This window comes from Semicossyphus pulcher, unplaced genomic scaffold (genome assembly GCF_022749685.1).
Source record: "Semicossyphus pulcher isolate SPU_LCO1_2020_fin unplaced genomic scaffold, fSemPul1.0.p SCAF_20, whole genome shotgun sequence".
Lineage (NCBI taxonomy): Eukaryota > Metazoa > Chordata > Actinopteri > Labriformes > Labridae > Semicossyphus > Semicossyphus pulcher.
Window position 1 is genome coordinate 4198364 of NW_027211694.1, and position 25697 is coordinate 4224060.

A 25697-nucleotide genomic window follows, 5' to 3' on the forward strand; every position below is an offset into this window, starting at 1 on the left:
TAAAACTAACTGTTTCAGGAGAATTCTGTCATAAAAGACAGATGATGGCCGCGTCTTCAACATGCTTTTATTTTGAAATTACCAACGCTTGTCTCGTCTATTTAATTGTTGTTCGTTTAACTACTCTGTCAGCACTAAACCTTCACTCAGACAGTGACGCCACGAGTGTGATAACGCACGTTATCTTGATTGACAGCTGAAGATAGACGCAGGCCTGCGGGCTGCAGAGCTTATTATAACTCCTGCTCCTCCTGACATGTTCACTATAGTTAATGGGTTTGAAGCAATTGTTTATAGCCTAGATGTCTAAAACATCGCTTTTCAGCTAATTTAGCCCAATGTTGTCTCAACTCTCTCATGTTGTGGCCAAAATTAAACATTATGACAAAAACGTTTAAACTGATCTCATCTTTCTGATTGAGAATCTCTTATTCTTTATGTTTCAATATGTTTTTCTGTTCTTGTGCATGAAAAAAATTATCTTTTTACATTATTTCATTATCTTATTTCATAATTATTGTACAATTTGTATTTAATGCCAGTTAAGTAATTTAATTTCGTTTTATTTTCATTTCTTTCACATGTGTGCAATTTAACACTGAATTTATGTTGATATATTTTAGTTTTATGATCAAATCAAATATGATGAGTAGCTGTTTGTTTATTTACCGTTAGGTTGCAATAGCATACAATGGCGGTACAGAATTATCCCCACGAAGAAGAACCCGGAAGTGACGTAAAGTGCGGAATCAAAACAGTTAAAATTTGACAGCTCGGCTCGGCAGCTCATAAGGCTTACAAAATGCAATGGGAACTGTTACTGCCAATGTCGGAAACGAAGTACACTATTTAGTCGATGTCTTTATATACTGGGGCGACTTTTTACGGAACTGTCGAGGAATGCTAATGAGAGGAAAATGTTCTTTTGGCTAGTTTATCCACTAGCTAACTACAGCAGCTTCATCTAACTAGCAGGTTAGCTTCTTCGGCTAACGAAAGTTGCTCCATGGCGATCTATGGGCTGAACATTACCATATATAGACCGACAACAGAGCTCCCTCGTCGGTGAAATGTAAACGGAGACTCGCCGAGGAGGCTGACTTTGGGGCAAGTAAACACAAAAGAAAAAACACTAGCGCGCCAGCTTCACCATGTCATCTGACCAGATTATCGCCATCGTCATGGATGACAAAATCTACGAGGTGAATAAAAAGAAGCTGATAGAGAAGAGCGACTACTTCCGTGCACTGTACAGCTCCGGGATGAGGGAGTCCACGGAGGACTCTGTGCAGCTGCAGGGGCTCAGCGTCCCCGGTCTGGAGCTGGTCCTGGAGTTCATCAACACCTCCAAGGTCCAGGTTGTCAATGAGACTCTGGAGGACCTGATTGAGACCGCCTCCTTCTTGCAGGTCACCTCCATCCTCAAGCTCCTCACCTCGGAGATCCGACAGGACAACTGCGTGGAGCTGTACAGCCTCTCTGAAGTCTACGGGACCCACGATCTGCGCCATGCTTGCCTCAAATACATGAGCTGTTACTATCATCCCATGGTGAGGAGACCTGAGTTCAGCAGTCTCCCCTCTGCTGTCAGAGACCAGGTGAGGGAGATGCGCATGAAAGGCACCGCCACTCTGGTAGCCATTGGAGACTTCACCTGCCTGTCCCTGGATGTGCCGGATCAGGATGAACCCTGGTCCATGCTGAGATACGGAGAGATGGAGCAGCGATGGAAGCCGCTCGCAAACAACCTGCCTCCAGATATGATCAACGTTAGAGGATATGGCTCAGCCGTGCTCGATAACTACCTTTTCATAGTTGGGGGATACAGGATGACAAGTCAGGAGATCTCTGCAGTGCACTGTTACAACCCCTGCAGGAACGAGTGGAACCAGGTGGCCCCACTCAACCAGAAGAGGTATAACCAGATATACACATTTCCTTTTAAAATAATCAGTAGCTGCTGTCATGTTTTACTCACGGTGTCCCTGGCCTCAGGTCAAACTTCAAGCTGCTGGCAGTGCAAGGGAAGCTGTACGCTGTAGGAGGCCAGTGTCTGGGCACAGTGGAGTGTTACACCCCGGAGCAGGACTGGTGGACCTGCGTGTCCTCGATGCCTGACCCGCTGGCTGAGTTCTCAGCGTGTGAGTGCCAGGGGATGATCTACGTCATGGGTGGATACACTGCAAGAGGTTAGTTTAACTCAGTCCAAGGATTCAAGGTTATATCAGTATGGAATAAAATACCTCTGCTCCATTTACATACAGTAAAAAACATGTGTATTTGCTGCTCTACAGTCATAATGTACACTGTGAACAGACATATCATATACTGCAATATATAACAGATATAAACTTGCTTCTCAGTATCAGATATCTCCCACAGGGGTGGCTCATTGCTCCTCATTATGTCCTGTTTCCAGAGTCACTTCTGTGCAAGTCCTAGGTCATTCAGTAAGCTCTTTACAAAAAGGTCCTTGAGCAATGCACTGAGGACCAAACTGCCCCTGATGAGGAAGCCAGCACATTAAGAACATAGAAGTACTTCATATGGCTGGTTAAAGATGCTGCATTAAGGGCAGTTTATCTCCAATTTCTAATTCAATAAGAAAAATTAGAAGACAGTTTACTAACAATATTCCACTTTCTTTATATTTTACATCTTGCAAAACAGGGTTTATAAAGGAGAATGTTGTGTTAGTTAATACAAGCCTCCGGCCATTTAATCCTCTGACTCAGCAGTTCCTGAGCTAAAGCTTGAGACTCGTCAAGGAGAGTTCAAATTATGACAAAAGGGATAAGAAAGAAAATGAGCTACATTTTCCCCCCGGCTTTAGTCTAAAGAAAGCTGTCTTTCTTTCATCGTTGACAGGCTATTTATAGATCTTTTCCTTTGTCTTTATGAAAAAGAAAAGTGTGTGGCATAACAAACACCTTTTAAAGAAAGCAGAATCCATTCTGTCTGAAAGCACCCACCACCTGCACTTTGACTTTCAGACCTCACCTTCCAACTGCCAAAACCAACAGATATAAATCCTTCATTTCATTGCTAAACTCTGATAGTAAAAGGTAATATCAGCTTGAGCACCGAACTACACTGGGTAAATATTGTGTTAATGCCATTAGTGCTTGTGATTTGGTTTGATATTACCTCATTGGATGCACCGTGACACATCATAAGTGATGTAACCTGGGGTCATGTGGTGCTACAGGGCTTTTTAATGTTACCACCTTCATCCAGGCGACCCCAGCAGGGTTGATTAAGTCCTGGCTTGAGTCCCAGAAGCACTCACACTCTTATACGGCTCGCTCTGTTTGATCCACAGGCATCTAAAGGATCTGTTCTGATGCCTCCTTCTGATAGCTTTTGTTTTCCTAACCCGGTCAATCCAGACGACTGAGCACTCTGCTGAGTTTGTTGTGGAGATATAAGTGTATATATATGCAGGATATGTCATTTAAAGTTTGTTTTTTGTTAAAGAACCTTTGATTTAGACTAAAGAATGAAGGAAAACATTAAACATGTTTTAATTTCTTTGTGCCGACAGACAGGAACACAAGTGTCCTCCGTTACTGCCCGACCTCCGACACGTGGACGGTGTTCCGATCCTGCACTGCTCACATCCGGAAGCAGCAGATGCTCTCCGTGGAGGACACCATCTACCTTGTTGGGGGCTACACCCACGAGCTGGAGTTAGCCCAGCGGCAGCGACGTCCCAGCCAGACGGAGGACGTGCTGACGGTGCAGTCGTACAACGTCACCACGGGGGAGTGGCTCCAGCTGAAGGAGAACACGTCCAAGTCGGGCCTGAACCTGACGTGCACGCTGCACAACGACGGCATCTACATCATGAGCCGGGACGTCAGCCTGCCCACCAGCCTGGAGCACCGCGTCTTCCTCAAGTACAACATCTTCTCGGACGCCTGGGAGGCCTTCAGGCGCTTCCCGGCGCTGGGACAGAACATGCTGCTGTGCTCGCTGTACCTCCCCAACCTGCTCTGATGGAGACGGAGCTGATTGAACACTAACACAGAGCGGAGCCATGCAGCCTCAATTCAGGCCAGTTGCTTGTTCTCGCACAGAGTGGGTTTCTGTGGCATCAGTGGGAACAGTGTGCGGTTGCCAGGTTGGAGGCCTTGTGACCTCTGTGCCTATAAAAAAAAGCACTACATTGTACATACTGCTGTGGATGCAAATACAAAAGCTACAATGACAACAAGTATTACAGTGATGCAGCACCATGGCCAGTTAGATCAACAACATCAGAGCAGCTGGCCCCAGTTTGTGCCTCTCGTGTGTTAACATAAATACTACATTCAAGTTACTGAGGAAAACCAAATGTTTCTCTAACAAATATTTACCTGGAAAGTTTGAAAAACCCAGAACTTTGTTATGAAAAACACACTTACTGCTGCTCTGGAAGTATCACCAGAATTCTCAAAGACTCTCTTAACCATCAGGATAGAAAAATACTTCTTCTGCTGCATCAATTAAAGTAGCAGTGTGTTAGATTTTAGGAGGATCTATTGGCAGGGATGAATATAAAATATAAAATATATTTTTTATTATTGTATAATCACCTGAAAATAGGAATAGTTTGCATGTTTTTCAACGTGAAACTCCATCTCTGTTGCTACATTTGCAATTCAGGAAATGGGTTAAAAATCTATTTTATTGTGCAGCACACGTTTTTCCTATCCACACGAGTGTTTAAGATTCTGGAAAGTTCTTTAGAACACCTTCTGGGTTTTTCAATCATTGTCTGGTTATTATTTTCAGAGAAACATTGTTAAAGATGTTAAAGAAGAAGAGATGTTAAAGTTATAATCTCAAAGATTTTTGTTTAAATAAATGTCTGTTAAGTCACTGTCTATCGCCGAATGAGGTAACACAAAGGTGATTGAGCCGATGACCCACTGATGAAAGCCTTTGCATTTGCAGTATTACAGACTGGGTGTCTGGGGCCCAGTTAGTGACGTGTTTTCCATCAGACAGCAGCGGTTGGTCTGCCAGAGAGGGTAGGCGGAGCTAAGCGGCTGCTTTTCCCGCTCTCTGCAAGTGTTGCAAGTAAACAGTAATCTACTATGGCTGAACAAACAAAGAACAGATGGATGACTACAGATACAACTTCAACAAGAAGTGAAAATCCGAAAAAGAAAGCGACCGTCAGCCAGGAAAATCAAGAGTTACAACCATGACAAATGGAGCCAGCTGTAGACGTCTGGTTAAATTAGGAAGTGTCCTCCCCCAGTTACCTGAAATATTTGAGTTAGTCAGTTTAAGCTTTGTTGAATGTGCTGCTGACACATGACAGGAACAAACTGGAGCTGCATAACAGCATGCTTTTTAACCTATGGGCCACAGTATTCTTGATGTTTACACTCCAAATGTGGCATTGGCGTACAAGTTTAATCTTAATCACTACAAACCTTAAAAGATCTCAGAAACGTGACGTCTTAACGTACTGTACATAGCAGATAATCATGAGAAATGGCTTTGGTTTTACACTGCCAGATTAATGAGAGTTACCGTTGGGATGAGGAGGCTCAGAGGGAGCTTCATGTGTTCTTTGTACTCTTGCACTTGTTTTATTTTTTCCAGAGAAAACACTAAGCAAAGCTTAAAGCGCAACTCCATGAAATGATGCACATGTGCCTTCTGCAACCTCAGTTTATGGGAACTTGATTAAAAAAAAAAAAAAGCACAAAATGCAAGACTTTGTTACATTGCCAGCGACTGACCAAAACTGCTGTGTTTTCTGTTTCCTCTCTGCTCGAGCAGATTTGATTTCTCGGAGGTACTTTTCAGTCCCTTGTTTGAATATTGAGGGTGTGTTGACGTGAGAAACGAGCCTCAAAGCAGATTTATTTTCCCTGAAACTCTTGAAGTTTTGGTTAAATGCAGCACTTAAAATGTTTGATTTGGTGGTTTCAGATTCTCTCTGCATTACTTCTTTGTTTGACAGTTTGGAGATTTAAGGTTATGATAATAAAGACGATGTTCAGGGGTCTGTTCTGCTGTTTGTACTTTAGTGCAACTCTTGTTATTGTGTCATTTCTTCAAGTGTATTATTTTTTATTTCAAAATCAAGCAAGAGAACAGGCTGATCAGAACACATGTAGCTTACCTTTATTATAGCCATGAGGGGAGCTTAAAGCCTTCACACAGCCAAACAGGTGTTCCCACCTGCAGAGCTGTTTGAACGCCGCCTCTCTCTGTGGAGGGAAAATGACATCATCAGTCGTGTTATGATTTTGATAACATCCTTTTTCACAGCTGACATTTTGAATTTGTCACAGCAAGATGAGCGCAGGTGTCTCTAAAGTAATGACATTAGTGATGGCTTCATTTCAATCAGGTGTCCCGGTGTGACACGACAGCGAGCCGGGATGCAGAATACAAAGAAACTGGGAATAGAAGAGGAAGTTACAGATACTTTCCAAATGTAAAAATACTTAAATGCTTTAAAATGGATCATTAAGTTATTATAACACATGCATTTGTGTCAAAGCAGGATTTCACTGTCATAGCTGATTAATGAGAAGCCCTTTTTGATCTAGGCTTTTAAACTATTAAGTATAAATTCATATTATTAAAATCCTAAAAGGAAAAGAAGCAAATTGTCACGTCTGAGAAGCTGGCACCATGAAAAGTGTGTGCATTAAAGGTCACTTAAACAACTACCAAAATAATCTGTCTAAATGTACAAGATCATTTTATTTTATAAGATTGTCATTTGTTTTTCAATGCAAACATAATAGTAATAACTTCAAAACAGATGTTTACAAAGTGCTTCGATAGGCAAACAAAAGCAGGAAGATTACAGAATATAGAACAGATTATAGAACATTAAACAATGAGGCCAAACAGAGAGGCAAACAAAAGGCAAGAACACAAGGCCGACAAGAATATGTAAATAAGAGACATAAAACAGGCAGACCTTGAAAGGCAGTTAGAGGAATAAAGCCAAACAAATAAAGAGAAAAATAAAGGGAAAAAAAGCAATTTGGAGGACGCTATCCGCTTCTCCAAAGGGCCCTGGAAAACCTCCGCCAGAATATGTAAACCCATCATCTGGAGCTCGCTAAACCACACTTCCTCAATCTAGGACGCCCGCCTCCGATGTCATGTCTCGTTCAAAATCGTCAGGTTTGAAATGTAGACTGCAGACCTGAAGATTTTTCACACGATCCACCGGTATATTCTCGTTGTATTTCAGATTCTGTACGGCTCTGAGCTGTCGCCCGCAGTGTAAACGGTCGTATTTCACTCCAGCGTCTCTCGCTGGGTCGTTCCTCTCAGAGGGAGGGGCGCAATGCACGCTGGGAGTTGTAGGAATGTAGAATGGGCGATACCACGAGCTGTTTGTACAACTTTCTCCACAGCTATGGCGCCAATTTCAAATATTATTGCTTCTATTGATTACAGAGAACACCAGCTTTGACTGACAGCGGCTTTTTCCAGGGGCGAACTGCTCCTTTAATAAACATATTTCATTTGTTTCCACCACTGATGATTTCCAAGAATATTGATGAGTCCACTAAATACAATCCTACATGTGTACAAAATCTTAAAATATGCCTCAATGTACCTTCTGGTATATTTATAGTAGTTATTTTTAGTTTTTTAAGAGATTACATCATCCATCTAAAAGAAGACATCTTCGAGGACGCAGCATCTCTCTGTGTCGCTGACATACCAGTGTTGTAAGATCAGGTCTCTGACTTCACACCTCCACAGCTGCTTTGCTGTATGAATCCAGCATGTTTGGCAGAATTTAAATCCTGATGCATCCCCAGTTAAAAAAACAAATATGTGAGAGAATAAACAAAACAGGAGGCGACCAGCAGGGGGCAGCACAAAGCTTTTTAAGCATTGAACATCTCTGAAGGCTGTCAGTGTTTTCCACTTAACCTTCACAAGGTCTCCTTCCTTCAATTAAACATAGCATATTTTAAAAACATCTTCCATTTAACCAGCTTTTTTAATGAATGAGCATGTTGTGAACAAATAAAACATAAAGGATTTACTGTAGCAGATGTAGCCATCAACACCTGTAGGCTGAAAGAGCACAGTTATAAAGTATGTGTCATCGTTTAGAGGTCGTGATTGTGATATTTTTAGCTGTTGTTGGTGCGGACAGACAGGCGGACGGACGGATGGATGAAACTGGGTTCTCTAATTCACAGCGGCCACAGGGGAGAAAGAAGAAATCAATGGTTGCCATCAGAGGTTTGGATTGATCTCCTGTGTGCGGGGTCAGATCAGAGATCTCTCTCACACCTCCACAAAGGACTGCAATCAGGCGTGGAGACAAGATCCGGACTTTTACGAGTATCTGACGTACAGAATCTCGTCATTGTGCAGCTTTTTTTTGCAGAGTCAAGAGTCTTTTTCATGTCGTTAGAGTGAAGTGAGAAAATGTGGTCTGTCTGCCGAGGTGAGCATGCGTCTGTGGCGAGTGTGTGACGGAAAAGAGGAGGGTTCAGAGACCAGAGAGAGAGAGAGAGAAAAGACTCCTGACAGCAGAGATAGAGTGTAACACACAGAGAGAGAGAGAAAACCAAGGACAGACGACACTAAGGGGAGGGGGAAACACACACACACACTCCGTCACACCTTCCTCACAGTCTCACACAGCCTCTGAGAGACACAGAGCTCATCTTGACATTGTGAGGAAGATGCGTGTCTACATCAGAGGAGCATCCAGGACGGGAGAATAGCTCAAAAAGCTGCTGAGACAAATACATGCTGAGGACTACAAACAGAGAGAGAGCGAGAGAGAGAGCAGAGTGAGCCCAGAGGGAAGGACAGTAGCATTCAGAGAGGGCAAAGAGAGAGGAAGAGGTTTGCAGGTTTATTCTGTTGCCTTGAAAAGGACCAAAACAGCTCCTTAAAAAGACGTCTGTAAGGGTTTCTCCTCCTCTCTGCACACGGACTTTCACTATCTGCTGCTGCTGTGAGGTTAAAGTCTCTCCCAGAAGAAGAGGCTGCTTTACAGACCCGACACCATGAGTGAGGCGAAGAAAGGTGAGCTAGCCATCCGGGATAAAGCCATCCTGCACCAGCAGAGGCGTCTCAAGCAGGCCACCCAGTTCACACACAAGGACTCGGCTGACCTCCTGCCCCTGGACGGGCTGAAGAGACTGGGCACGTCCAAAGACCTGGTGAGTGGACTTTCAGAGAATCCAGATGAGTGCTTCATAAGTCACTTGATTGGAGAGGCTGTTGTGTTTGTCGCGGGGGATTTAGCAGGTGTTAAAGGTTGAGTTGGAGTGGAAGTAGGTGCAGCGTGTCCAACGGCATGTCGAATAACATTTAGAGACAGTAAGGTGGTTAACTCCTGCTTAAAGACTACAATATTAACAGTAATAAAGAAAGATTAAAATCCATGCAGCTTTCTTGTCAAAGCTTTGCGCTTACGTTACCCACAATGCCGCTCAACCACCTGCAGTTTGTGGGGAGATTAGGGTACGGTATGCTAGTAGCGGCTAGTGTAGCTGCAGAACGCTAGCCTCAAGCAGAGAGTAGTGTGCTAAAGAGGTCTAGTTGCATCCCTTCTTTCAAACTCAACACCTTAAAGTGTTAATCTGGGAGATTTTCATTTGAATAAATGTCTGTTATAATGTCATATTAATCCTTTTAGATCACATCCCCGGTAATATTGTGCATGTATTTGACAATATAGGCCAAAAAAATACAGAAAATCAATTTCTTCTTATTCTTATATCAAAATCTGATATTTTTTTCTCCCTGTAAAACTAAATTTCACACATGCTTACGTAAGTTAGCACCAAACAATTTCAACCAATCAATCTGCAACATTCAGCCGCAGAGCACCAAGAGCGCTCGGTCAGTTAGCTAGCTACTGCGCTGTGGAGAACGTCTGTCTACGCCCACTACGATCAAATCAAATCCCTCTAATGATATGTCCCGCCTGCACGTCCTGTTTCACTCAGAAATACGTCACGATACGGAAGATAGATACTCTTGAAATGCTGTTTCAGCTGGACTTAAAGTCACTATCTATCGCAGAATGAGGTGACACAAAGGGGATTGATGAAAGCCTTTGCATTTTCAGTATTACAGACTGGGTGTCTGGTGCCCAGTTAGTGACGTGTTTTCCATCAGCCAGCAGTGGTTGGTCTGCCAGAGAGGGTAGGCGGAGCTAAGCGGCTGCTTTTCCGCTCTCTGCAAGTGTTGCGAGTAAACAGTAATCTACTATGGCTGAACAAACAAAGAAAAGATGGATGACTACAGATACAACTTCAACAAGAAGTGAAAATCCAAAGAAAAAGAAACAAACTCGACGCTCAGATGAAGCAAACAGTCTGAAAAGGAAAGCGACCGTCAGCCAGGAAAATCAAGAGTTACAACCGGAGCCAACCGTGGACGTCACACATGCAACACTGTCTGGATATCTGGGAAGTGTGCTCCTGCAATTACCGTTTATCGCCATAAGGTGCCGCCAAAGAGAACGAAACTTTGAGATCATAACTTTAAGCAAACATGTCTTTTGGAAAAAATCAACAAACCTACACCTGGTTTGTTTTTTTCCGCCATCATTACCACACGCCACACCTTTGTTGTATTAGCTCGTTTCAGTTAATCGTTCTTAAGTTAATTATTAACGTACAAAGTGATGTTGTGATGTTTCCTTATTTTCATGCTGATGGTCTTCTTGATTTATATATTGATAATTACGTCTTCAAACGCAGAAAACAGTCTGAGGTAGTTCCCCAGAGTCTCAGGTGACGTCTGCAGATGACTAAACAACAGTTAACTTCCTGTTCACAGTGGTATTAAAGAGAGAAAAGGAGCGAATCTTAACATTGAACAAACTGCAAGTTGTGAATTTTCTTTAAAACTTAAACAATACATAATCTGTTGGTTGACTTATTTATTGACGGTTTAAAGGCTTCAGAGAGCGGCTGCAGCATGCCTGTAAACTCTCAATTTTACTGTCAAAGTCACGCGGAGGAAGCTATTTGACTATGAGTATGTCCACCATCTCCTGCAGGCACTAATGCACTATTGCATTTATTGCATGTCGTAAAGTGCAGCTTGAAATGGAAATTTATCATGGAATGGGTCATGAAAGATTCAGAGTCTTGTGTTCTGCATACAAAGGAGGGAAACACGAGCCAAAGCCTGTCACATACACTGAGCAGAGATGTCATACACTCAGGGACACACTCACATTAGGGCTGACGTACACGATGAAACCCAGTCCTGCATGTTAAGTGAGACCTCTTCACCTCCCCTTCCTCCATAAACCCACTAAACCGAAGCAGTTATACACTGTGGAGGAACTCCCTGTAATAATCTCAACAATTTATTACTCCACCTCTCCGCTGACACAGTTCTGGTTTGATGGCGGCTTCCCAGATTCCCCAGAGCTCTCCAAGAACCTCGACACAATCGCTCTGGCACCGGGAAGCAGCACTCGCACGGCTCTGTGCTCTGCAAATATCACACTGTGATGCATTTATGTGTCTGCCAGATTTTAATACCAACATTTGCTGCTAGAAAAACACCCCAATCCCCCCGTCCTTGTTCTCTTCGTCTTTGGCTGAGTCACATATTTTGTGATCTAATGATAGATGTCTCCTCTTTTACCGTCTCTGTTCTCCTGGGGTGACATATAGGTTAAAACTCCAAGTGTGGCATGAAGACGTAGATGTTATCTAAGGTGTAAAGGCTTATTTTGTAACCCTGCGAATTAATTAAATAAACAAAATTAGAAACAGACATTCATATCCCTGTCAGGATAACTAACTACCTCATTAATAACTTGGTGAACACTTTACCTTCTTTCAAAGCAGCTTTGCTACACTTCAACTGTAGCGCTAATTAGCAGTATTAGCATGCTATCCCGCTAAATTAAGATGCAAACATGGCAAAAATACCTGCTAAAGACCACTATGTTAGCATTGTCATTGTAAGCCTGTTAGCACACTGATGTTAGCATGTAGCTAAAGGCAAATCTGTGTCTATATACAGCCCCGCAGAACCGCTAACATTGCTGTGGTGTACAAATCTTGTTGGACATAGGCAGGGCTAAAACTGCTAGCTATTTAATTGCTTAGATGATCAAGAGAAAAGTAATTAGCAACTTTTTTAACCCAGTAAAAATGCCAATTATTAACTAGTTACTGCTTCTCAAATGTGACTAGTCAAGCAATTTAAAGACATCACTGTGTTTAGCGCTAATTAGCTCATTTTAGCTTCCTAACATGCTAAACCCTGAAGTCGTAATTTAACGTTGTAAAAGATAGCCCAATATTCTCGTATCTTGTATGCACACGTTCATACACTTATATGTCAGAAAATAAATCATGTCATGCTTTGGAAACTTCCTCGCATTTAATAGACAAAATATGAATCAACCAATCAAAAACAATTGACAAATTATTTGACTCAGCGAATAAACAAGCTGTGTGCATAAAATGTAATAAATATTTTGGGACTTCTGGGGGTCTAAATATGACGAACATAACATCTTATCTGCTAGCATTGTTATTGTGAGCGTGTTAGCATGCTACCCACAGAGATGCTAGCAGATTCTTCTTATTCCTGTGATGGCAGCCGGAGTTTCTTGGATCAGTCTAATTCTGCACAGCTAAACATTATTAAAGATGAAATAAAAACATGATCTAAGTCACAATAAAGATTCCCTAAAACTCTATTAGGTTTAAGGAGCGTACTGAGAGAGGACGTCTCCTGCAGGGGCCTGAAACCCTCTTATAATACCAATTATCTCATCCTGGAAGACAGAATGAAGCTCATCTCGGCAGTTATCTAAAATCTGTGGCGCAGATGTGGCCACGGGGAGCCCGGCACGATACGCATGGCATCTGGAACAAGTGATTTTCGATGTCGGAATAGCTACGGGAACTTGAGGGAGGAGTGGAAATTGCCTGTAATCTCTTCTCTGCAGACAGCCGGCGACGTTATGCGGGCTCTGAATAGACATGGAGAAACTCGATGAAAAGAAAGCATGTGTTTGTGAGGCGGCTCGCATGCTGAACCCTCAGAGACAAAAGATGATTTAGTCTGGAAAAGGCTGTCAGATCCATTTTATTTGTCCGTAGGCTGTCTGACTATGAATCAGTGTCTGTTGTTTTCTTTATTACATTTGTATTGTCTTGTTTTATTGAATTACAATACTGCTGAAGAGTTATTACTTTCCTTTTGGCTTGTGGCCTCCAAAACAAAGGTCATACCTTAAAGAGAATAATCTATATAAAAGCTACATTAATATAGAAGGCTGGTATTTTTCTATTTAGATGACATTGTCTTATAGGCAGAGCGTATATGTTTGGAAAATCTATTCATCCTTACAGTCATTGTTGCCCAACTGTAGTTATAAATGTTGGAACTACTAGTCGATTAGTTGCTTAATTAGTTTTATTTTCAGACGTTTTATAGGCTAAACATTCAAAACAAATAAATAACAGGAATATTAAGTTAGTGATCTGCATGCAAATCTTCCTTCCTGCCATCCTTCCTCCAAATTTGTGCTTCCTGGCCTGTCCTGTCCTGTGTGTAACACAGCAGCAGAGCTGGTTATGTAAGAGTGTTTGTTTTGCTGCTCTTTAGCCTCAGGTCCTCTCACTCTCAGCAGCAGCGGCAGCATCACTGCAGCCATGTTGTGTTGCGGAGTGAAGGGGAGCAATGAGCATGAAAAGGGCAAAATCTACAGCTCGAATGCAAGAGCGATGAAGGGGAAGGGAAGAGACGGCTGGAGACGTAAAGGGTCAAAGAGGACGCTCCGTTTGGAGTGGCTGTTTTATGTAACACAATTTACACGCATGTATCTACACAGAGTGAACAGGACAGGATGAAAGTATATATATATGTGTGTGTGTGTTTGGGGAATTGCATTAACACCTGAGCTCAGCATGGACCAAGTTATTGTGTCGACGTTTTCTATTGCACAGACTCAATATTTGTTCCCCAAAGCTGCAACACAATGAGAGAAGGAAAGAAGTCTTTAAAGCAGCAAGGTTGGCTTATTCAGCAAAAATACGACAATCAGATGTTTGAAAAGGCGATTGTTATTTCTTAGTGTTAAGGTTCCCTTCATATATTCAGTTATTTTCTACACTCTTTTCATTTTCATGCCATTCATTTAAAGTTTTATAATGTTTTAAGAATTTTAGCCTTGTTTGCTTAGAAAAGTCTTTTGTAAAACTCACAAATTAAATTATTTAATGACAAAAAATATGACACCAAATAAAAGGTTTGTTTTCAACATCTCTTAAGTACGAACGTAGTGAAACCGAGTTGTACTAGAGAACCGTTCTCTTGGCCTTTTAACCTCCTGCCCCAAACCCATTTCCCTTGTTCCTCTCCAGTCCAGTTGGTGGCAGTAATGCGCCTCCAAGCTGGTTACCCATCTCCAAACAAACACGAAGAAAAACACAAGAAATGTTGTGCTCATTTCAGATTTTTTTAAATCTCTAAATACACATCACACCTGGTATTGTTATGCAGTTAATGAAACCACCTAACAGTTAATAAAATTAGTAGAATTAGCTCTGCGTTAGCCGGGTACAATATTAAAATTCTGTTAACATGTTGCAGGGCAAGTACTTCCATTTAACACTTAGAGTACATACAAGATGTAACTACTTAGCTTAAGAGATGCTAGTTACATTCTGACTGAGCCGGGCTAGCTGTTTCCCCATCTATCAGTCTTGATGCTAAGCTAAGCGAAGCTAAGTTGTATCAATCATCTCATCTCACACTATGTAAAAAAGTATTGCTCCTTTGTGGAATGATATCAGCTAATTTTGAATGCTAAAGGAGCTTGTGTCACTTATTTTTAAAGACTTCAACTAATTTTCGACATACATTGTTTAAAAATAAATCATATTTAAATGTGAGACAAACATATTGACACGTACGAAGCTTTGAGATAAAAATATCTTCTTTTTATGTCTCTATTGTTCTGATTTTGCTGCTGCTACTGCTGAGCTTCGCTGTTCTTCTCCCTGCAGCTTAGCTGTCCGTTAGCTGAAGTCCCTCTCTAACAGATGAGTGAGCTTGAATGTGTGTGTTTGTGTGTGTGTGTATGTGTGTGAAGGCCTGTCTAATGGAGACACGGGAGTCTCCAGGTAATTCTGAGGATGATCAAAAGCTACAGAACTGGGCCTGAAAGTAGACATGTAGCATAGAAGGAATAAATAGATGTGAAAAAGTGAGCAGTACTTTTCTGGGGTGTGAATTTGATAAAAAATACTGAAGAGAGATTGTTGATATTTTTCATAAATTTGTAACTATAAAACCCTATTCAAATGTTTTAAGGAATAAGACCATGATATAACTCCAGAGTGAACTACGACTCAGCAAAAATTTAAGCTAACGTTAGCTAGGTGGTGGGTTAGCAGAGTCGCTACAGTTGCTGCTTCAAAGCTAACACACAGAGAGAGTTACACGGCATCACAACAGGATATATCTCCACAAAAGGGAATATAAGATGAATGTCATGGGCATGCAGCCTATGTTGTAGTTTGTTTCCCATTTTAAGAGCCAAGAAATGTAAAAAGCAGCTTTTACTTTAGCATACGAGAAGAACCGACAGCTAGCAAACGCTAAACTTGAAGTGTATTGGATTAGAATCAAACAACCCACCTTTAAGTCTTGATTTACTAAACCTTTTCGACCAAGTAAAGCTTTAAAAACCCACGTTAGTCGCTTAATAAACATTTCTAAATCAGTGTTTAAAGATGTTGCGCTCTTATTGAACCAGATTTTCGTGACTTCTGTGACCTCCTGACCTATTAGAAAGTCGTGGGTTTGAACAAGCAGATGTTGCTCTGTACAAAAGTTTTTATATTCAAACGTATTTCGTTTCCCCACAAAAACTCGACTGTTTATGATTTTCCCCACAAGGCAAAGGCGCACTTCAAAGTAAAGAGCAAATGTGACAATGTCACTCAGTGTGATCGTCGGGCTCTCGGGATTTGGACTCTTCCTGCGCCTCCAAAACAATGCGTGTTAAATGGCTTCAGATGCAGCTTCATTATTAGCTCCAGGACAATTAGACAAACAGGAGAGAGGTTAGTGTGAACCTGTCTCTCTCTGTCTCATCTGGAGCGGTGGATGGGCGGCAACAGACCCCCTCAGCTCTGGGTGGAGATAAAAATACCAGACAAAAACAAAACAACAAATACCCTCTAAAGCGGTAAAGAAAACAATCTGATGTAGGATTTAGTGAAGCCACAGAAAGTGATGTAAGAAAGTGAAAGAGGAGACAAAGAACAGAGATGTTAAACAATAAAGAGGAGGAAGTGGAGGAGCAGGAAGGAAGGCAACAGATGTGAAGCCGCCGGGGCCTCCTGCTCGCTGCGACAGGAAGTGAACCGCTGGGGACCTCCATCAGAATGAGAAAGAGGGCATTAGAAAGGTCACGTGATGGGGCTGGATGAGCGAGAGGAGCCTGTTGAAGTCAGATAATTAGTCCACATGGCAATTAGCCTGTAATCAGACTCACAGAGGGAGAAATATAGAGAAGAAGAAACGGAGACAAAGACACAACAGTTGTCTGTCTGTCCCACTGGCAGAGGACTGGTTTGGACTGGTTGGTGTTCAGAGGTCACAGCAGGACTCACATCAACAACATTAGCATCAGACCTCGTATGAACACAGAGTCTGACCAATTTTAGCTTGAAATAAACCCCCGTCACAAGATCAGACATTTAAGTATTTACGGTAAAATACCAAATTTATGCATACTCAGTTTTTAAAACGTCCACGTTTTTCGGGTCAACTTTCCATTCCTTTCATCGCATGATAAATAAATACTTCTACTCTGCTGCTGTTATACGTAGCAGACAATTTTAGTTGTAGTATCTTAATCTAAGTATTTGATCAGATGGGGCAAGTAATGTAATCTATATGTAATCTGTGTATGCCCAAACGGCATGTTAAAGCAATGACTACAGCGGCTAGCCTACTTTCCAACGACTCTGTTTAGAGTAGTTGTTAATTAAAAGGGTACAAATCAATGCAACATTAGTAAAAACACAACAAATATAGATTTTAGTATAATTAATTCCTCCTGAGACTGCAACAAAAAACCCTGCAGTTGTAAAGTCACATCTTGCAGGAAATATGCTAGAAGATTAGCTCGCTAGCAGTAGCGATAATTCGGCTAACCAGTGTGAATGTGTAAAAAATAAATACTAATATTTGCTCAAACAGCGGGGTACTTTACTTTTAATCAAACGTCATACAAATGGGAAAGAATAGTGCATTTGTTGGGGACTATTTTCTGTTGCGGATTAATATACATTTGATGCTTTTTTGAGTATTTGCAGCAGCAGGATGTTTGTGAGTTCACAGTGATGAAGGAAAATATCACATATCTACGGTGGCCCTGAAGTGCAAAACAAAATTACAAAGTCTGAAACACTTTGACAAAAGCTTGAGACAAATTTACATTCTGGAAAACATTTTTACATTTTAGAAAACAAAATTACATATGCAAAACACTTTTACCAAGGACAAAACTAATTTACATTTTAGAAAACAAATTGGCAAATACTTCAGGGCCACCGTACATATCGCTTCATACACAAAAACTGAAGATAATGTTTCAGCAGGACAAAGACTGTTAATTATCTGGTGAGAATAACACGGATGGTGAAAGCTTGCTTCAGCTGACGTAACGTCTTTCATACATCTTACAATCAGGAGCGATGAATTTTCAAATTAACATCCTGAGAATCCCTCCGCCTGCTGTGAAAAATGAACAAACAGACGAGACCTCAGCGACGCCAATTTCACCTCGGCTGCTTCGACAATAAAACGATTCACCGTCAGATGAAGTGTCACAGCAGGAAGGGTCTTACACAATATAAAACAGCCTTAATGGGACGCTGCTGCCTGCTGTCTTCATTAGACTTCATGATAGGAAATCCTCGAGGAGGCTGCGTGATTAATGACAATTTCACATTTTCTCAGCCTGTTAACAAGCTGCCAGTGGAAAGTTCTTACTAATTATCATCCTTTAAGTTCTGACACTACACGCCCCATAATGCTTTGAGGTAAACAGAGTGTTAACAATAGCTTTTGCCTGGTTTTTAGGCCCAAATATGTTTGGCGAATTGGTACCATTTAATGTTAGCCGAATTAGCTATTAGCACGCCCTGTTAGCAGTGAACCCATGGCTGTACATTTAACTATCACTGTAAGATATTTCCAGTGAAAAGAACTTGAAAACGTGATAATTCTCAGGCAAGTTTGGATGTTTTATGAGATCTAAGCAGATTCAAGGAAGTATTTTCAGAGTTAATGATATTCTCGGAAAGAATAAGCCACTCTGAATCTAAAAAACTGTGTATCATGAGTCATGCCTCAAATGAGGGGTCTTTTCACGAGTGAGGGTAAAATGGGTCTTGAGATTGACAGACGGATCGGTGCAGTATCAGCAGTAGTGAAGGTGTTGTACTCGACCGTCGTGGTGAAGAGGGAGCTGAGCCTGAAGGCAAAGCTTTTGATTTACCAGTCGATCTACGTTCTAACCCTCACCTGTGGTTATAAGCTTTGGGTAGTGACTAAAAGAATGAGATTGCGGATACAAAGGGCCGACAAAGGTGTCTGGGCTCAAGCCTTAGAGATCTGGGGGAAGCTTGGAGTAAAGCCGCTTCTCCTTCGCATCTAAAGGAGCCAGTTGAGGTGGTTCGGGCATCTGGGAGGAGACCCCGGGGCGGACCCAGAGCTCGCTGGAGGGATTATATATCCTCGCTGGCCAGGGAATGCCTCGGTATCCCCCAGAAGGAGCTGGAAAACGTTGCTGGGGAGAGGGCCGCCTGGGTCACCTTGCTTAGCCTGCTGCCACCGCGACCCAGCCCCGGATTCACCTCACGTCGCATCTTTGCCTCACGTCCCTTCCTTTGCGCCTCCCCTTCAACTCTCCGACCTCACAGTTCAGTTACAGCATTTAAATGAGATCATGTACAAATATAAATGGCAAGATCGTCAAGGACACAAGTAGCAGCAGTGAACGCAGCCTGCTAGCAGCCTGGAAGTCGCTAACTTAATTTGTTTGCGAGCTGACCCCGGAGCAGCCGAGGCTCGAGGAGAAACAGACGCCAAACAGAGGACAAAAGAGAAAGACTCAGTGAGAAGAAAGGCTGAAATTACACGTCAGATTCAATCTTTGCTTCCCTGAAGTCTCATGAGAGCATGGGGAAGGAAAAATATCCTCGATCTAACTCCTCCTTCCTCTCTAAACGGTTAAATCTGACATGATTTCCTTCCTTCCATCCCTCGCCTGTTAATAAAAGCACTGCAGTAGGCCACCAGACGTGATAACTATTATCAGTTAGATTATATCGTCCATGCATCTGCTGATTTGCACGCTTGCAGATGCACATAATCTTGAAGAGAGGCTGATGTCCAGAACAACAACAGAAAAATAACACTGAAGTGCAGCTGCTCTTGATTTTGATTAGTTCACATGTCGAGGAGCTCCACGATAAAAAGCTCCTCTTTTATCAGAGCTCCTGCAGAGAGGAGACGAGAGCAAATCTGCTCTGAGGATTAGGATTACTCTTATCTCAGGGCTCGGGGATTGTGTCGGAAGGAAGAAATATGGTTTAGATTTGCATTGATTGTGATGAAAGGGAGGAGAGATGTTGTGAGGAGATGAAGAGGAGAGAGGACAGAGGTGAGGGAAGGAAGGAAATGAGGTATGGGAGAGGAGATGAGAAGAGAAGAGAAGAGAAGGGAAAGAGAGGATAAACAAAGGAAGGAAGCGAGGAGAGGAGAGGAGGAGAGGTGTAAAGAGGAGAAGGGAGATGCAAAAGGAAGGAGAGGAAAAGGAGGAGAGATGAGATGTAAAAAAGAAAGGGGGTGTAGATGTAAAGAGAGAGCGGAGATGACAGGGGAGGAGGGATGTCAAAAGAGAAGAGGAAGAGACAAATGTGAAGAGGAGAAGATGAGGGAGGTGGGAAGAGGAGGAGAGGATAGATGTGAAGAGATTTAAAAAGGAGGAGAGGGATGAAAAGAGGAGGGGGGAAGAGATGTAATAAGGAAGGGGAGATGGTAAGAGGAGAGGAGATGTGAGATGTAAAGAAGAGGAGAGGAGGGACATGAAGAGGAGAACAGGAGGGATGTAAAAAGGGACAGAGAGTGGAAATGAAAAGAGGAGCAGAGGGGAGATGTAAAGAGGAGGAGCAAAGATGTAAAATGGAGAGGAGGGGTGAAAAGAGAGGGAGGGAAGAGATGTAAAAAAGAAAGGAGAAACAGAGAAAAGGAAATAATAAAAGAGGAGGAGATGAGAAGAGGAGATGTAAGAAGAGGAGTGGAGGGAGGCAAATAGGAGGAGAAATTAGAAGAGATGTAACAAGGACGAGAGGAGGGGTGTAAATAGGAGTGATGGAGGGATGTAAAGAGGAGAGGAGAGATGTAGGGTTAGAAAAGAGGAGGATAAGAAGGAGGAAAAGAGGAGATTGGAGGAGAGGAAAGGAGAGGATAGAAATGTAGGTCTAAAGAGTAGCAGAGTAGAGAGGAGAAATGTAAGAAGAGGAGAGGAGGGAGGTAAAGAGGAGGTGAAATTAGGAGACATGTAACAAGGACGAGAGGAGAGGTGTAAATAGGAGTGATGTGAAGAGGAGGAGAAGAAGGAAAGTAGGAGAGAAGGAGGAGAGGAAAGGACGGGATAGATGTAAAGAAGAGGGGAGGAAGAGGAGAAAAGGGATGTAGAGAGGAGGAGAGTGCAGTTGTAAAGAGGAGAGAGGAGGAGAGGTTAGGAGGAAGGGGAGTGCAAAGATGTAGAAGGAGAAATGTAAAGAGGAGGAGAGGAGGGTTATTAAGTGCAGTGTAAAGGGGAGGAAAAAGAGGGGAGATTTCAGAGGAGCAGGGAGGAGTAGCGAGGAGCAGGGCCATCATCAGTCTCACAGCTGCTGGGCCACAGCTGGAGCTCAGAGGGGAACGAATGGGCTGAATGTGCTCAGTGTCAGCTGGTGATTACTGCCTGTGAGTGTGGCTGTTCTGGGCATGAAGCTGCCGGCCTGACGGAGAGACGGCTCTATGAATAGACTCAAATCTAACACACAAATATGTTTTTTTTAGCAATATTCGATTCTTTTTAACTCAAATCAGGTGGTTTTGATCCGACGAGCTGTCAGAAACGTCTCCTCGGAGCCCCGTCGAGGTGTTGGATTGAGCTGCAGATCGACAGATGGACCTCTGACACCGAGGGTCTCTGAAACATAACGACAGGTCACACAGACCTACAGACATGACCAGACTTCAGATGACACCATTACACACACGTGAGGGTCGTCTCTTCGGCCCCGAGGTCATTTCTTATGTTATTTTCTCTTTCTATCTCCCCGCTGCCCGTGATATCGTCCTTTTCATTCAATTTCAGCTCAGGATCACTTTAACAGCAGCGTGTAGCTTTGCTGTGCGCCTGTTAATCAGAGCAGAACATCAAATAATGACCAGTAACATGAGGAAAAAAGAGGAGAGTAGCAGAGTCTATCTTTAAATCCCATTTGTCTGCATTAGCGATACAATCACAGCTGCTGGATGGAGTCCCCTCACAGGCGAGCGTTTGGTCATTGAGCATTGCCTTTGTGATAAAATACAACGCTATGATGCAGAATGTAACGTCTAAAAATAAATCCAGTGCCTCCTAAAAAACAAGACTAGGTCAAAGCCTAGCGTGTGGCTGACCGCATCAGGTCAATGTGCGCTTTTGTGAGCAATGTGTTACGAGGACTGTCCTTGCGAGGCCGATGACAACGTGTTTGAAAGCAGGTGCACGCTGCAGACGTAGATTAGGACAGCGGACGAGCAGCGGGGGAGTAGGCGGGGCCAGAGCCAGAGACGTATAGACAGAGAGTCGCGTCAGGGGAGGTCCAATATGCTCCATGATCCATCATTGCGATGTCACAACTCTCTCTCTCTACGGCTGTGAAAGTACCGTCACTCAGTCAGTCAGTCACATACAGACCCATGTGTAGGGCTGACACCGGCGGTCAGCCAAAAATACAGCTTTAAGAGACCAAAATTAGGCCTAATTTTAGTTAGACAGCGACCTCTAGTCACTGCAAGAATTATGACAGGATCACAGAGGAAGTCAGGTGATGCAGTAAAAAGAGCGGGAAAGTTCACATAGGGAAGAGGTCGGCGTGGAAGCGTTGGCTGAACTCAAGACGGCCACCCAGGAGACCCGTGTTCGTGTCCTGGGTGTTATTTGCGTTACGTACTTAGCAACTTTGAAACATGTAGCCACTCTTGCTAATTTCTCCAAAGTATTCAACCGAATAAATAGGCCACACCCTCAAACACATGAACATAAACTGCCGACTCGACCGTGCATCGTTACTGCATGAAACTAGCTTTCTCTGCCATGCTAGTGCGACGAGCATGCTAGTTTAAGCTTGCAGTAAACCCTGCTCATTCGCCAACTGTGAACGGGCGCAGTGGGCACAGGATGGTAGGTAGGTAGGTAGACAATCATTTTATGTAGTGTTAAAGGAGCTCAGACTAATACTGAGCTACTGAGGTGGCTAACCCAGGAGTGAACTGGCCCTGGCTGACGTGCTGTGCTTTAGTTTGCCGTCGACGTTCACGGATGCAGGTTTGAGGTGCGTTTTGACATCATGAACTTTCCCTTAGAACCTTTTGAGGAACTCGTTGAGTGCGTTTCGATAGCAGGAACCAGGGTCTAAATTTAGTTCCGGGGTAATTGATTTACCCCCTGAAAAGTCCCTCCTCGGGAGGTGGTATTTTCCAAAGGTCGAGGAACTTTGCGAGTGCTGATCATTTCTGATTGATTGTGGTTATGAATCGGCTGTAAGAATTGATTGCATTAAAATGGACTCTCCTTCCAATCTTACATTCACACACGGATAGCAAAGGCCTAAGTGCCGATCTCCAATCAGGACCTGGGCCCATTCATACCCGATGGATACGCCTTTGGGAGCAATTTGGGGTTCAGTGTCTTGCCCAATGACACCTTGACATGTGACTGTAGCAGTCATATATGTTGCTTTAGAAGTCACTTGCAATTTGATCGTTTCTGTCGTTTAGGTGTGCAGGCCTGTTGAACAAACCGCACATCTAGTCGTACTCACATACCTTTCACACCATGCTATCATCCCCTAAGACACGAGGAATCTCCGGCATGATGGCCCATGATGCCGGCACAATGTGACGGTCAAACACCATCGAGCCAGAAAGAGCCCTCCACTCTGTGAAAATCGTTGTCACCACTTACAATAACAGCAGCATCAACTGCGATGTTTTAAAGGTTGTTTGCTCCAATAGGAACACAGTGAAGTGCACACACAAAGCAATTTCTGTAAAAGTGTAGTGACTGCAGGGGAGTTGATTGCGTTCAGAAGGGAGGTGGAGATGGAGGGAGGCAACGGGGTGTAGAAATGGAGGACTGTGTGGCTGAGTAATATAACACTTGTGGAGAACAACAGGTAGGCAGATGGGGATGTCCTCTGTGAGATTGGCACTCAACCAAGGTGCTTAAACCGTGTCTTTATGACTCTACAGCTGCTAACGTTGGCAGGCAAGAGGGCTACTCAGCCAGCTGTTCCAACACTTTGCCAAATTCTGTGCAAACTTCCTCTTTGGACCAAAGACTGGATAAATCATATTGACTAAAGTTACTCCTTGATTGACAAACAGGCTAATTGCTAATGTACATCATGCTATCATGTGAAAACAAACTCATATTCTACCTAAATAAAACCATTTTCTTTTTAACTGTAATACCTTATTTTGGGCCGTCAGGAGGCAGTGTTAAGAGGACACTATCAAATCATCTTGTTTTAAGCTAGCTTCAGTCAACTTGTTAGCTAACAGTTGCTTATTAACACATAGAGCAACATTACAGGGGCAGATCCAGAGGGGTGGCCAGGGGTGCCCTGGCCCCCCTTGAAATCTGATTGGCCACCCCAAAATCCTTACCTATGATTGGCTCTTTGCCTTGTCAGAAGGAGGATGTTAAAATCAACGTGCTGTGTTGCAACAGGCTGCTCGTAGCTTTCTGTGCATGTCAATGTGGCACATTTCCTTTTGTTAGTACTTTAAATTGTTACTCTGGACATATTCTAAACTTAATCCAAAAGACAACTGGACTTGGTTGACTGGTGGACCTTTGGATTAAGTTTAGAATTACCATGACCTGGATGACTGAGAACCTTCACAGACATACTCTGGACATACATCTTACTTCTGAGTCCTTAAAGAATTTTGCTAACAAGATTTATACTGGATGTTGGCACTCTGTTGTCTAGGGGGGGCATACTTTATGCCACCCCTGGGCCGACCCCAGTCAAAAAAGTCTGGATCCGCCCCTGCAACATTTAAAGTCATGCATGTGTCGACCTGATGAATGTAAGACCATACTCATTCACATTTTTGCTCTGTTTTGGTCTCCACCAACTCCTAAGGAGATTACCAGGCTCTTTAGCTACTAAATGCTCCGCTAAGTCCGGCAGCTAGATGCCAAATTGGTTAGTTTGGCATTTGGTCGTGAGCAGGTAGTGTTCAGTTGGGAGGGATTTTACCAAAAACAGCTGCTTTTTGGTGCAAATGTGCAGCGAGAAGGAACCAACACAGTTAAGTTGTGGGCTGTTAAACCAAAACAACTCTGTAAAATTAGGGGAAATCATGTAGTTGGGTAAGAAGTCTCTGTGGATTCATTCTGAGAGGTAGTTAGCGTGTTGTTTTGTGGTCCATTGGTGCTATAAAAATATTGTTCACAGCCACTTTAAAGCATTAAATCTGCTTTCGTTAGACGGTGGAGGAGCTATTTTAGTCATCGCTACTTGTCTTGTTGTAAACGTACTTTGTCACCTGACAAAGGACGACAAAGCTGCCTCTCTTTCACCTTCATCAAGCACATACTTAAGTCTCTCTACTTCCTGTCTGCTGAACAGATGCACTGATCTATTCTGGACTACTTTAAGCTCACTGACTTTGAAAACTGTCCAGATGTTACAAACCTATATGTCTTTTTTTGTTTAGAGATAGGAAAGACAACATATAAATAGTTGCGTTCTATCTCCCACATTAACGGCGGTACCCGAGAGTTGACTTTCTTCACCTTATCTATAGGATTACCCTGTTTTGTATATGTTAAGAGCTAAACTAAGATCCTGGTGATGTTAGTGTTAAAAACCACCATGAAAGCAGAGAACATGCTTTGTGTTTGCGTCGGCTGTGCTGGTGTTAGGTGACCTGCTCTTTTCGAAGCGTGCTGTCTGACAGTCTGAACCCGGACTCTGCACTGCTCAACAGAAATGTGATTACAGAGGAACAGGCAGCTTTAAATATAATTTACTTTTTTTCTACGATCCCGAAAGAACAGCCAGACACCGACCACATGCCGTTTTAACAGAGTGGAAATGTCAATCAAAAGCCACACACTGCCATTTTCTGTACGCAGCAGAGTTATGACGGACGAGTTGTATGTGAAAAGCTCCTGACTGTTTATGTAGCCATAAAGAACACACTCTTTAAGTGCTTTGTGCATCGACTCTGCAGGGTGTTTAACTGCGGCTGACACAAGGAAAGTATGTGTGCAGAAAGAGCAACAAGAAAACCACAACAGAAACTCCTTTATGTCTGCTGACAGCGATGACCTGCGAGCGATGACATATCACTCGAATGGCTGTCATGACATGATAATGTGACCTTCATTTCAGGTGGTTTGG

At 42.9% G+C, this 25697-nt stretch overlaps 2 protein-coding genes across 2 annotated transcripts in view; both read left to right on the plus strand.

Annotated features, from left to right (window-relative positions):
- The first annotated feature begins 805 nt into the window (after window positions 1–805).
- klhl42 (kelch-like family, member 42) lies at window positions 806–6000 on the plus strand. Its single transcript, XM_069671247.1, has 3 exons — window positions 806–1915; window positions 1996–2189; window positions 3545–6000. The coding sequence occupies exons 1-3, from the start codon at window positions 1152–1154 to the stop codon at window positions 3997–3999; spliced, it is 1413 nt and encodes a 470-aa protein (XP_069527348.1). The 5' UTR covers window positions 806–1151; the 3' UTR covers window positions 4000–6000.
- A 2528-nt stretch (window positions 6001–8528) lies between these two features.
- nrip2 (nuclear receptor interacting protein 2) overlaps window positions 8529–25697 on the plus strand; it is a 32122-nt gene continuing 14953 nt past the window's right edge. Inside the window, exon 1 of the mRNA XM_069671419.1 lies at window positions 8529–9164. Coding sequence (XP_069527520.1) covers window positions 9009–9164 — 156 coding nt within the window. The 5' untranslated portion in view covers window positions 8529–9008. The remainder of the gene's footprint in view (window positions 9165–25697) is intronic.

Coding starts and splice junctions, on each gene's coding strand:
- klhl42 (XM_069671247.1), top strand. CDS start 1,152: ATGTCATCTGACCAGATTATCGCCATCGTCATGGATGACAAAATCTAC. Junction 1,916..1,995: donor GCCCCACTCAACCAGAAGAG/GTATAACCAGAT, acceptor CCCTGGCCTCAG/GTCAAACTTCAAGCTGCTGG. Junction 2,190..3,544: donor GGGTGGATACACTGCAAGAG/GTTAGTTTAACT, acceptor TTGTGCCGACAG/ACAGGAACACAAGTGTCCTC.